At 46.2% G+C, this 14203-nt stretch overlaps 1 protein-coding gene across 2 annotated transcripts in view; it reads left to right on the top strand.

The window, feature by feature from the left end:
• PUF60 (poly(U) binding splicing factor 60) overlaps positions 1-14203 on the top strand; it is a 346754-nt gene that overhangs the window by 279034 nt on the left and 53517 nt on the right. For both annotated transcript variants that reach the window (XM_086966385.1, XM_086966384.1), the window contains one exon: positions 1705-1895. In XM_086966385.1, the coding sequence (XP_086822511.1) occupies positions 1705-1895 (191 nt within the window). The remainder of the gene's footprint in view (positions 1-1704; positions 1896-14203) is intronic.

Below are 14203 nucleotides of genomic sequence, written 5' to 3'. Positions count from 1 at the left end.
GTCTTCAGCCCGGCTTGCTTGAATCCAGTGGCAAAGTGAGAAAGGGACTCACGTCTGAGCATACCCTGCCACACTTATGGCGGCCAAAAGCGGTACAAAAGGGGGTGGTGATGGACGGAGCATCTAAATCACCACCCCCTTTTGTACCGCTTTTGGCCGCCACAAGTGTGGCAGGGTATGCTCAGACGTGAGTCCCTTGCTCACTTTGCCACTGGATGACTGGGTGTTAGAGTTTGATTGATTCAGATGCTCCGTCCATCACCACCCCCTTTTGTACCGCTTTTGGTTATCAATCATATCAGTGTTTGGCTCTGTTGTTGACCAGTAAGTCAGGAATGCGCAATGCTTAATGACTTAAGAGTTAATACCAGTTAAACAATAGGTCAGTGTTTTCCTGCACGTTCCTGTGCTCATAGATGTTCTCAGTGGAAGTTGTGACCACTGCCATGTCCAGGCCCTTGGGTATTATTGGTCCCTGGGAGGACAGTTCCTAATATATCACCTGTCCCTAAAATATGCTTACCTTTGCTTGCATGGATCATTACGGTCACATTGTTGAGCATTGTCTGTATGGCAGATTAATTTGTCATCTCTTGATTCTATTGCTGTTCACTACTGGGAGGACTGCTGCGAAGTGCCTTGCTAAGCTGGTGTCTTCTGCATGTAAAATATTCTTTTGTTGACCTTACATTTGAAGTCTGTTTATGCTATGATGGTTCCAGTTATTATGACATATTCTTATATCTTTTGGATGAGTTATTTGGTTGTTTACCTTCGATGCCTACCAAGCGCAAGCTATAGTTTTGCAATTGTGGCTGTGCCTCTTTAGTCCTAGTTGGTCAGACAACTTTTGCTACTTGACTTTTGTGTTAATTCCATATTTTTCTAGATACTAATTTGGTTCTTTTTGGCCTTTGATTTCACTAGGCTTTTCAACTTTGCTTTGACCTTTGTCGTCATCTCACTGATGTTTCTGAAGATGGGGGTTTAGCTTTTGAATTCCTTACTCATGCCAGCGAGTTAATTTGATTAATGAAAATGGTATTCAAAAGGTGTTTAGTATGCTTTGATTGTAAGAATCAACGCTACACTCAAGCACCCTGCTCTGGGATGCGATTCTCTTTAACATGTCTGCCTTTATCATGCAAAGTGTAAATAAGGCTCTGATGCTAATATGAACCTGCTCCTGTGACAGGCTGTGTGGGTAACACTAAATGCTTGGATCGGCTGGTCTGTTCACTTGACTTGTTACCACGCCAAGTGGTTTACATGACAAGAGTGTCACGTTGCTGCATTGGCCTTAGATGAAGGAGGAGGCTTTTTTGAATTTGATTCTTATCCCCTTCCTTGCTGCCGTCGGCCATTGGCCGACGGCAGCACTACCTCTCCAGTGCTGCCGTCGGCCAATGGCCGACGTGGCCCCGCCCGTTTTGCGGAAGTGTCGCACTGCGGGAAAATCGGGGCCCCTGTAAACGGGTTAACATAGCGGACAGGAGGTCCACTGTTTTTTTGTTTGTTTTTGTTTTAAAAAGAGGAAAAGGGAAAAAAAGCCTTCAAACTTCCTAACTACCAATAAACTAAGACTAACATCAACAGCAGTAGAATTGGGACGAAAAGGATTGATATGTCATAATGGATATTGGCTCAAGCAAAGCTGATATACAGCACATCAGTTCTTGATTTCTCAGTACATCTGTCTTTCAGAATATGAAAAGGGCCAGTCTTCCCAGGATGCGGTTTCGTCGATGAACCTCTTTGATTTAGGAGGCCAGTATCTACGTGTTGGCAAGGCAGTTACTCCTCCCATGCCTCTTCTGACGCCTACCACACCTGGAGGTTTGCCCCCAGCAGCAGCAGTGGCAGCTGCAGCTGCAACAGCCAAAATCACAGCTCAGGTAAGAGCCTAGATTTGATGTCACTTTAATGGATGTTGTAAAAATCAGTATTACATTGACTAAATCGGGGCATAGCTGTCTCCCTTTCATTTGGAATGTTCCTGAGATGGTTAATGTAGCTACTAGGCATTTGTTTTGATCCAATGTATTGGTCTCTGGTATTTATGCTGAATCTTCTGATGGAAATGGTGATTTTTATATAACCAATGGCTGCTTCAGTGGGTAAAAAGGCTTTATTGTAACAGAATTATTTCTTTTGCAAGGGCGATTAACTCGATATAGTAGTAATTCACTGAAAATAAGACATGTAAATCTGTCAAACTACTGCTTTGTCCTCCGCTAATAGTATTATTGTCTAGGAGAATTACATAAAAGGATTTAGTTTTCTAGTTAACAATCTGTGGTCCATTACAGTTCTGGCGGGTCGTGGAACTCCTTTTTAGGTCTGGCACCTGGCGATTACAGCGCAAAAGCGCTGTCTCGCCTGCGAGACCTATAGTCACCGGCTCTGCTTCCAAGGAGCCAGGAGATGAGCACGCACAGGCTTCATCGGATCGGGCGCGCGCGTTCACCACGTGACTTAGTTGCGCGCTGTTCATCTCCTGTCTCCCTTGCAAGCCTCGGGCATTTGCTTTCACTTTCCCTCTGCCGTCGCCTCAATGTGCACCGTCAGCTCATGCTTGCATTTCTGGCCCCAGGAGGTGAATGGAAAGAAGGTATGCTGCATAGATTCTTGAAGACAAAAGTGACAAACCCATGAGACGGAATGTGCAGCAGAAGCCAGGGGGCTGTGGACAGAAGTAGGAGTGGCAGCGCTGGAGTAGCTGTAGCTGGGAGAGAGAGCCCAAGATGTCCGAATGAGTCCCTGAAAAGGGAGAAACGCCTCACCTTTAATAAATTCTGAAGCCCCGATGAGCTCAGTAGATTCTGCCATCCCGCTGGGGAGCCGGGGGCTACTGCCGAAGGTAGGGCCGGCCCGTATCATCGGCGGGGCAGCAGGAAGGAAGCAGCCCGCGAGGCACAGCGCGCCCGGCTCAGCAGAGTCTAGAAGTCAGGCGGAGCGCTGAAACCTCCGAGTCAGCCTGGCTGGTGCCGCCTCTGTGCCCGCCCCTGCGGCTCCCCCTCACAGCCCGCTCCGCTGCTCGTGCCCACTGATGCTTCCAGCAACACCCTAAAGAAACATCGCATGGTTACAGTGCGCCAATCATGGGGTCGCCAGGGAGCCGTTGCTAAGGCTTTGTTTCGTCTGAACCGGCCAGGGCCCAGGCTGGGCTGGGCAAGTTTCTATATCTCGGCGGCGGCTTCACTCCGTCGCTCTCCCCGCCCCTGTCTCAACCCAAGCCGGGGTAGGAATGAAGGAACCGCGGTTTGGGCAGCCGAGCTGGGGCAGAAGGGAAGGAAGAGCCGTGCCAGGAATACAGCGGCGCTATGTCTCGTTTGGCAATCGCAGGGCCGGCCGCGCTCTACGTGGGACACTGGCATTCTACCTCTAAGTGCTTCCCATCATTTGTAAGAATTCCGCCACCCATTCACCCAGTCCAGCGCATTGCAATGGAAGTTTCGAGATGGCTTGGCATTTCTGGCCAGATGGGACCCCTTTCAGCTCTAGCAGGTGGGGACTCAAACAGCTGCGGTTTATGACCTTCTGTTCCCTTTCAAAATGGAATACAACTACCCTAGTTCTTTTGACCGACCTATTTAACATTTTACGGAGCCAGCTTTGCGCGTTTATAAATCAACACGTAAGGCGCATATTTATTTAGGGGTGTTATATTGATAAATGTCGTACAAGCCACTTCCAGCAGAAGTTTCTCACTAATGAAGGTTCAAGTATAAATAACGTAAAGTGTATGGTTCATGTTATTAACTTCAATTTTAGCAAACAGTTACACAACTTCGCAACCCCAAGTCACGTGACAGTCGCGCGCGGCCCCACTTCCTTCTGTGAATGGGAACCAGTAGTTCCCATTAGTTGGAGGCAGGATAGAGGCTGTGCCGGGGTCCATCGCAGGAGAAGGTGCTCTTCTTCCATCATGGGCAGCCACGGACAAACCCGCTCTGCCCCCGAGGCTGCCATGCACCTCTTCCTTCCCATGTAAGACTGCGTTTAATGCTGCATGTTTGCACCATTGTGCGCGTGTGCGCCTCCCATTCTGCCCCGACACCAGGCACTGCGATAGAAGGGCAGGGAGACCTGTCCTGCCCAGTGCTTTCCGCCCGAGCCCCTCCGAAACTTAGTGCACTGTGGTCTCCTGTTCTCAGGAAGGTCCAGCAGCACTCCAGTTTTTCTGCAGAGAGGTGCTTAGTTGCTAAGTTACAGGCAGAGTGGAACATGGTTTCTAGAGGAGTGACAGCTCCCCCCTCTCTCCTGTCGTACCTCACCCCACTTCCAATCAAAATTGTATAAATGTCTACACTTGCATTGCCTGGGTGGGCATGTTGTGTGCATTTCCGAGAAGGGTTCTGCTGAAGCTTGGCCAAAGACAAATTTAATTTCAAGTATCGGACCCGGATCTTGGTTTGTGCCATCGGTGGGCAGTTCAAAAACACTGAACGGCTGTGGCAAAGGTCTTCCAGCCTAAACTATGCCCCTGTGTCGTGCCACGGTGGCACTGCTACTTGCATGGCTTGACTTGCGACAAGCCTGGATAACACATAGTTTGAGCTTTTGGCATTGTAAATGGCAATGCCTTTTATTCATTTGCATCAGTGCGTAAACAAGCACTCTGAACGTATAGTCCTTGCTTACGATGAGCAAGGCTGGCAGTAAAAGAGACTGCCAGCCTTGCTTCTCATAAGCATGGACTATAAGTACTAAGTGCTTGTTTACACACTGATGCAAATGAATAAAAGGCATTGTCATTTACAATGCCAAAAGCTCAAACTTTAATAATGCGAGACCTATTGCATTGTAAATGCTTGTTTAAAATCTTTTTCATTTGGGCTAGTGCTAAAAAGTATGGGACACTTAGTTTCACAGCTCCTACATTTGTTTTGCGTAATTCAAAATAGAGCTGGATTACATACTTAACCTGGATTTAGCATTACTCTTGGTGTGCCTGGACAGTGATTCAGAGATGCTCTGCATTTCTTTGCACATTATATATTGCATATGTTGGTGCATGTTTTAAAATATAGTCCGACTTACAAGTTGTTAGCATACAGATCTCTTCTAGGGACAGAATTCCTTTGCAATAAGCTAACAAAATCCACCCTCATAACTCTGTCCATACACTGCCTGAATTGTTCATTTAACTAACCAATTACTATTTTTCCCTGTCTGGATTAAGGGAAGAGTGAATGGAATTGTATTCTTTTTGAATACCTGTGAACGTTTAGATCCTTTAAATGTTGATGTTTAATTATATTTACAACTTGACCAATGCTGATGTGGGTGTACCATATTTTTTGTGTTGGGTCATTATGTAGCTTTGAGCAACCTTGTTTGCTAAAATATTTTTTCAAAAACATAACACCTGTGGTCAAGGGGTTAGACAGTTCATTGCTATGGTTTAAACCCATTTAAATCAATTAACCTTTGAGGTGATTTAGGGCCTGCCACATTAGAAGCAAGAGTGTTTCGCTTGGTGCATCAAAGATCAGTATTGTTCTAAATACTATTTAATATATGCATGTCCGCTCCAATGTGAGAAACTAGGGAATGAAACATTTCCTAGCTAATGTAACAGAAAGTATCAATTCTATTAAGGACTCCGAGGTGAGGATTATGCCTTCTTTCTTCACTTTATTTTCAATAGCAGCTATTATTTAAAACGTAAACATAAACTACCATTTCCCATGAACACTCGGGAAAGAAGTAGAAAAAACGTCCAATGTGGAAATAGTCCCACAACATCCAGTCAGGGGACATAGTGTCCAAACATAGTCCTCCCTCTTTACTGGCACTTCTCCCTCGTTCTTTGTGCAAAGTCAGCCGTTGGATCACCTTCACGAATCCTATTTATTTGTGTCAGTTTCTACAATGACAAAGGAAAATTGTCACCACCTAGCAATGTAAGCATTATCAACTGCGGTAGAAAAGCAGTGCAAGTAATCCGCGTGCAGAATATTCAGTCATGGAAATCAAGACCATACCAGATCTTTTACTTATTTGTCTTTATGGGGAGGATGAAATCTTCATAAGAAAACCATAGGGTGGGATAATCCTCGCCTCCAAGTCCTTAATAGAACTGAAACCTTCCGTTACGATAGCTAGGACATTTTTCATTCTATGTCGGGACCGGAGGCGCGGATTATGCTTGTTTAAAGCTTGCTCACCACGAAGTGAGCCAAATCCAGCACTGGCTTGAAGTAAAATCTCTTAAAGGTAAGTCCGAAGACCAGTCTGCTGCGTTGAGATTTCCTCTACACGGGCACCCAAGCCAAATGCTTAAGAGTCCATTGCACCACGTGCTGAGTGGTCCAAAAAAATCTATAGGTCAATACCTGCATTACCCATCTAGCAATGGTCGGGGAGGAAACCGCCTTAAATGGCCTACGCAGGGCGATGAGTAGCTGCCGCTCCCCCGTGGGACGCAACTCTTCGGTGACTTCATCATATGCCTTCAGGCATTGGACAACACACAGCTTCGGGGATTCCGGAAATTCCAGATAAGTTATAACTCTTGTATGACACTTGGTTCATCTGTCGAGTGTGAACGTTACTCTGTTAGGAGATAAAGTCCTGTCTGTGATGTTTCGTGCTCTCACGTCTGAAAGGCAAGAGATGAGACAGAGCAGCACACCTAGCTTAGCGAACAGTTCTTTTCTCAAAAGAAAATGATTAGGTTGCCAGGAGAGGAACAGGTTAAGGACCTGGTTCACACCCCAATGAGCTGAGTAGCAGGGCTCTGGTGGGAGTGAGAGTCTGATTCCCCCCCAGCAAACGCCACATCGAGCGGAACGTGACCAGCTGAAATGGCTGACCGAAAGGTATTAACCGATCTGTAAGCTAAACCACTAGAGTCCAAGTCAGCTAGAAAATTAAGAATGTGCACTACATCTACATCCACGCGATTAAGACTCCGTTGCATACACCAACTGGATTATCTCATCAGGGTAAGGTATATCCGAGGAAGTACTCTAAGCGCCCTGGGTGGCTTGGGAGGGGCAGAGATGAAGCCATGGCCTAGAAGGGCCGGGTTCGTCTGCATCTCCTGGTGGATTGGCGCAGAAGCATCAGGAGTTGGGGTCCCATCCTCCCCCGCTGGCAAGTGAGGCTGACTGGCCAGGAACGCTTGCTTTAACCTGTCAAAGGCATCCAGGTCCACTTCGGTCACGTGTGGACACTTGGCTGGAATTGGATCTTGTTCAGCAGAGGGGGAAACCCTGGGGTCTCAGAAGGAGCGATAGGAGTTGTGACAGAACTTGATATCTTTGCACAAGCTTGCGCCAACTTGCGAGTCAAACGCTCTTCTAAGGCGGTCATGCCCTGTAAATATTTGTGTCTACCGCATCGTAGATGACATGATCCCATGGGAGGGCTGCCAGGGGCTCTTCCACCCTTGGGGATCCTCCTCAAAATCCATTACTCAGTAAGGTGGTGTGGGTGTCCCGAGGGAGCACAATATGCGGTTCTGTAAGTTGGGGCTGGGTGTCTGCCACAATACTTAGTTGCGAGCACCTTGCTTTTATTTGGATTTAATTGCTGAGACACTTCACCCTGGTGCACAATATTTGGGAGAGGGCGGCCTGGGAGTGTATCCCGACAAGCCTCAGGAGCCTGAAAATGATACTGACCCTATTTGGGTATAAACAAACATGTATACCGACTCTGCTGCTGAGCGCTAACTCTACAGCAGATAGTCAGTCAGAATCAGCGCGATTTACCTTTAATTGTATGGAGAGTGACCTGATCCGCTGTACAGGCCCCTGCTGGGGTGTCTTCCTCAGGCGGCAGGGCTCTGGGCCTATGGCTCGCAGTCAGATCTCCTCTGTAAGGAAATTCAACTTCCGCGCTGTGTTCCCGCAGTGCCCCCAGCACCCTCTAGTGGCAGGAGGTCGCAATCGCAGGAGGGGCACCAGTCACGAATGCATAGGAGCACAGAGCGTTCCTGTGGTCAAAGAGAAGAAAAAAAACAACAGTTAAAGAAAAAAAACTACAGTACTAAAGCCGCTTCAGGGAGTATAAGCGATGCACATCCCAAATGTGTACAACCTACAGTTAATTATACAGTAAGCAGAACACAACAAATCTACAAAGGAAAAAACCCAGAAGCATTCAGCAATAGAGTAGCAAACCGAGGCAGAAGGGCCAGTGAAGAGGGACTATGTTTAGACACTATGCCCCCTGATTGGATGTTGTGGGACGGTTTCCCCATTGTACGTTTTTTCTTCTTCTGTCATAAGTGTTACTGGGAAATGTAGTTGATCGTTATGTTTTAAATAATGGCTGCTATTGAAAATAAAGTTAAGAAGGCAAAATCCTCGCCTCCGGTCCTGACGTAGAATTGAATTACATTCATGCAAACACTGTTGACTTATACCAAGACGGGTGAGCGTCTCCAGAAAGGTAATGTGACTAATAGGGGGATTTGAAGCTTTGAGTGCATCTCATGTCTGTTTTAGTAATTTTGTAGAACACTCTACCACCCTTATGTTATTCCTGGTGCTATAGACCAAGCTGTCAGCATGGGGCAGTGCCATTCAAGGACAGTTGCATTTTATCAGATTTCGTCAAAGTTTCTGAAAATTGAAAAGTTATGAAGTAAACAAAGTGAGCGAGGTATTAGGTTCCAACTCTATCAACCTGTGATTTACAGGCACTTCCCAAGATTAACAGGCTCCAAGCCTGTTAAACGTGGGTAATGCCTGTAAATCTGAAATTACTTAACGAAGGGCTCTGGTATTTTGGTGTAGGGTCAATAAATTATGAAGAAACATCTGGCTTGCTCTACAGATGACTACGTGGCAAATTTAGAGGTTCTGAAATTTAAATTGTTTGGCTGTAGAGAAATAGTGGATTTGTCTGAAATGTTGAGTTGGGCACCCAATGGGAAACATGCAGCAGGAATCTCACTGCTAAATTGTGAATCAGCTGAAGCTTTTGAATCTGTTATTTAGGATTGTCCTACACAAAAAGCATATTACAATAAGCTAGCCTTGAACCCACAGTCACATGAATAAAATCGGAACTCATCTGCAGGAAGATGAGGTAATACCTTTCCTTAGAGGAACAGGCCAAAAGTAGTCTTTAACAATCTGCGCAGAGAAGTCTAGCTTGTCATCAAATTTGAAGCCCTAATTAAACGTAGTGACTGCAGGTACAGGGCATACTCCTAATGAATTAAGGCACCAGCCTTGAGACCATTTCAAAGGTGGTCTTTCCACAGTTAAAACTTCAGTATTCTCAAAACTTTAGTATTCTCAGAATTAAGCTTCAGGAAGTTCTTGTTCACCCATGAAGATGCAGCCGTCTGTTATTGCCAGAATGTTGAGTAGAGATTGATTATAATAGCCAGCCATTCTTACTATGATCTGTGTGTCGTCGGCCTAAATCATGACTTCTGAATTGAAAGTGCTGCTAAGATTTGCTAGTCTAGTAACATTCATATTGAACAAGGTTTGTATAAGGAAATACCTTGAAGCACCTCACAAGCCAGCTTGTGGAATGGTGTTCTAAATAAAGGAATTCAAACTGCATTGGTATGCTCCGATAAGGATCGAATCCAGCCGGTGTCGTCCTCCTTGATCCTGGCCTCTTGTGGTCTAGATATCCAGATTAAATGAGACATGTGGCGAGTAGGACCGAGAGAGCTAATAAAATGTTCGAGGAATGTGGGCTGCTGAATTCATATCTGTGCATAGATCGCCGCCTAGTGTTGGGTCCGGATGATTGCACATTGTTGTCCTGGAAGAGTCTTCGAAGTATCACGAGATAGGTGGCTCCTCCCCTGGACTACAGTGCGCATGGGCATTCTCTCCATCCTTAGATTGTTTTTTTCTGCCATTGGGTTCGGATGTACTTTCCTTTACTCGAAGTTCGGAATCAAAGCTATACTCTCTAGAGGCCAAAAGGCCTTCGGTATAGTCGGTATTGTCTCGAATCGGTGCCGACAGCTTCTTTACAAACTTTAATCACCTTGGGACGTCGAATCAGGCCGCGGGCCTTCTCGGCGCCACGCGACCAGTCGTCAATGGAACGGAGCCATTTAAAAGATGTCCTATTTGTAACTCTAAATACCCACTTATCGATAAACCCCCAGTTTATAACAAGTGTTTATCTCCGGAACATAACGAATCCGACTGCCTAGCCTGTTCCCAATTTCGATCCAAAAAGACACTTCGGACTCAACGGGCCGCTAGACTCATCATGCAGAAACAAGCGCCAAAGCCAGAAAATATCTTCGGCGACGAAGAAGATCTTGTTAAGGCCGAGGAATACGAACAACTGTCGGATCAAGAATCGGAGCATGACTCCGACTACTACATCGAAGAGGATGAAGACCTCGTCAAGGTAGGGGACGACGAACAAGGGATGGGAGCCGTAGAGGACGACTCCAGTGATGAACCGGGCCCAACCGTGAGTACGGGGGCCTATACCTCCATGGTTCCACAGGCTCAGGTCGAGGCATCGCCACAAGGCCTTAGCCAAGATCTAGAAAGACATTCTATAGCCCCGCAATACAGCCAGGCTAAGAATATTCACGAGGACCCATTGGATCAACATACTCATAGATTGGTGATATGGAAACCAAAAATGTTGGAACACGAAACCGAAACTGATTGACTACACGGTCTTCGGGCCACACTACGTCGATCCATCGGAGTCGACACCGAAGAAACTCGTCGACAATACAGTTTTCGGGCCGAACTATATCGATCCATCGGCGTCGAATACAAGGGTCGTCGAGCCTAAAACCAGTGGCCCTACATCGACTCCAAGACAAAAGGGCGTTGAACCGAAAACATAGGCGTCAACGGCCGACAACACAAAAAAGAGACTCGATCCAAAGAAGGTTGTCTATCCCAAACTAAAAGGCGACAAACCATTGGCTCCGGTAAAGAAAACAATCGAGCACAAGAAAATCGAGCCAAAAAAGGCCATCGAACCAACACCAAAGGGCGTTGATCCGAAGACATCGGTTCCGAAATCGACCCAAGGACACAAGGCCATAATCGAACCGAAGAAAACGGTCGACACAGGAAAAACTCTGGCTCCGAAGACACAAGCACTACAGAAACAAACTGTAGCGCCACAAAAAAACATCGGACCGAATAAGTTTGGCCTCCCAACTTCCTCGAAAACAAAGGTGGCCGACCCCAAAAGTGGCATCGAACCTAAACAAACTAAGCAAAAGACTTTGGCTAAAACACCGACAACTGCTGAACAGGAAGTCCTACATCCAGACCCTGAATCAGTTGAACAGTCAAAACTTTACATCGACCCAAACTCTGGTAAAGTCACTCTCTACAAGAGGAAAATAAGATCAGAGACTGTGAAAGAGACTTACACTATACCACTCAAAAAGAAAAGGGACTGTTCTACCTCACCTATTCTGTTTGAGACTATTCAGCCAACTAGGCCTAACCAATACTCCTATACACCCACACACTCGGATGAAGAGGTGGATGAGGAATATAATCAGGAATACAGCTACCCATTAGACACTGACCAAGACAGTCACAATCAACCATGGGCTGACCCAGTACATCCTGGTGACTCTCAACCCATTCCTGATACACCTGCATACCCTGCTAGGCCTTCTCCTACAGAGGACACAGCTGCTTTTAATTCATTAATCGAAAGGGCAGCCCTCCATCACAATGTGGACATGCATGCAGACCCTGTGGAGGAAGATTTCCTCTTTGACACTTTTGCCACATCAGAAAGAACGGTTAAAACACTACCTATTTTGAAAGGGGTACTCAAACATGCAGGAGACATATTTAAAGATACCACTAAGGCAAGGGTCATCAACTCAAGAATAGAGAGGAAATACAGGCCAGCGCCACTAGACCCTACATATATTAAGGGACAACTGCCTTTGGATTCTTTAGTGGTGGCAAATGCACGTAAACGTGCAAACTCTCAAACTACTGGGGAAGCTCCACCTCCCGACAAAGAATCAAAAATCTTTGAGGCTTCGGGAAAAAGGGTAACCGCACAGGCAGCTAACATATGGAGAATATCTAACACGCAAGCCCTGTTAGCTAGGTATGACAGGGCACACTATGATACCTTAGAAGCACTTCTCCAGCATTTACCTGATGCTTACAAAGAACAAGCTGAACAATTAGTACAGGAGGGAAAACTAATATCGAACGCCTCCATTAAATGTGCCTTAGATGTGGCAGATACAGCTGCCAGGTCTATTAACACTAGTGTTATGATCAGAAGACATGCGTGGCTACGCATTTCTGGTTTTAAAAACGATGTCCAGTCCACTTTGTTAAACCAGTCAACCCAGACTACTTATTTGGTCCAGAAGCAGATACAATACTGGACAAAATGAAAAAAGACACAGACGGCAAAGTCTATGGGAGCCCTATAGTCACAGCAACATAGGGGCTCCTTTCATCGCTCAAGTTACAGGGGGGCTGCAAGAGGCAACTCATCACAGCAGACCACAAGCTACAAAGGAAACACACAAACCACCTACAATAAGAACAATAGAGGTGGATACCGGTGAAATAACAAAGGCAGAGGACGAGGGAACACCACCACCAGATCCTCTACCAATACTAAGCAGTGACTCCTTAGTGCTACCCCCAGACCATATAACACCGGTCGGGGGATGATTACAACATTTCCTACCAGTCTGGGAAAACATCACTACAGACAAGTGGGTAAGGCAAATTATCCAAAATGGCTATTGTCTGGAGCTAACCTCCACACCACCCAACATTCCTCCAAAAAACAGTCCTATGTCTGTAGAACACCTCAACTTATTGCAGCAAGAAGTCATCAGCATGCTGCAAAAAGGGGCCATAGAACTAGTACCATTAGAACATCAAGGTACATGAATATATTCACTATACTTCCTCATCCCCAAAAAAGACGGGTCTCTCAGACCAATATTGGACCTCAGACCCCTAAATGTAAATGTATTGTAAATGTATTGGCATTTATATAGCGCACTACTTAACCGTAGGGTCCCAAGGCGCTGAGACCGCTGCGAAACCCTTCCTGGCTTCCCTGAGAGATGGTCCCTTAATGGGTATCTCCAGGGTGAGACCAGGCATCCCCGGCGGTCTGGTGGGGCCGTTAGTGAAGATGAGGCAAGCTAATGCCCAGAGTTGCCGAGTGTGATCGCTGATCAGAGTGGGCACCAAGGCGAGAGAATTATCGAGTCCGCTGACCCTGGTCCAGAAACCTGCCGCGCCGGGAATCGAACCCTGGTCCCGGGCCTTCCTCTGCTCTCGGATCTGCCGCCTCTAACCAGTGAGCCACACTACTTCACTAAATCATTACATCTTATCAGAACATTTTCATAAGCTCACTCTACAACAAATGTTACCACTGTTGCAGCAGGGAGACTTCCTCACAACCTTAGATCTCAAAGACTCATATTTCCATATCCTGATACATCCAGCTCACAGGAAGTATCTCATGTTCACGCTATTAAATCAACATTACCAGTTCAAGGTCCTTCCATTTGGTGTAACAGCTCCAAGGGTGTTCACAAAATGCCTAGCGACAGTGGCTGCACATTTAAGAAGACAACATATTCACGTCTACCCGTACCTAGACGACTGGCTAAAACAAGCACAGTCAGCCCAGCAGTGTGCCAGCCACATGTCCAAAACAATTCACCAACTGCACAGCCTAGGCTTCACGTTAAACTACCAGAAATCTCACCTTCAGCCATCCCATGTACAGCAGTACCTGGGAGCAACAATAAATACTCTGACAGCAAAGGCATACCCAAATGCTGCAAGAATACACAGTATGCAGCTACTAATAAAAAAATTCAAGACCCAACACTCTCTCTCTGCTCGAGTGTTTATGCAACTCATAGGCATGATGGCCTCCTGCATCTTCATAATCCCTCATGCCAGACTACACATGCGTCCGTTACAGGAGTGCTTAGCACGGCAGTGGAACCAGGCTCAAGGACAATTAAAAGACCTAGTGTTGGTAACCAGTCGTGCATACAACTCTCTGCATTGGTGGAATCCACAAAACCTTTGCAAGGGACGACTGTTCCAGGTGCCTGTACCACAAATAGTGTTGACAACGGACGCATCCCTGATAGGATGGGGAGCCCATATCCTTCAATACACAGTGCAAGGCCTATGGACAGCACAACAAAAGAAAATGCACATCATGCACATCAACTTGCTAAAACTTATGGCAATTTTTCTGT

This window comes from Lissotriton vulgaris, chromosome 4_1, assembly GCF_964263255.1.
Source record: "Lissotriton vulgaris chromosome 4_1, aLisVul1.2, whole genome shotgun sequence".
NCBI classification, from domain to species: domain Eukaryota; kingdom Metazoa; phylum Chordata; class Amphibia; order Caudata; family Salamandridae; genus Lissotriton; species Lissotriton vulgaris.
Note: the sequence above shows the minus strand (reverse complement) of the source record. Positions and strands in the feature narration are given on the sequence as shown.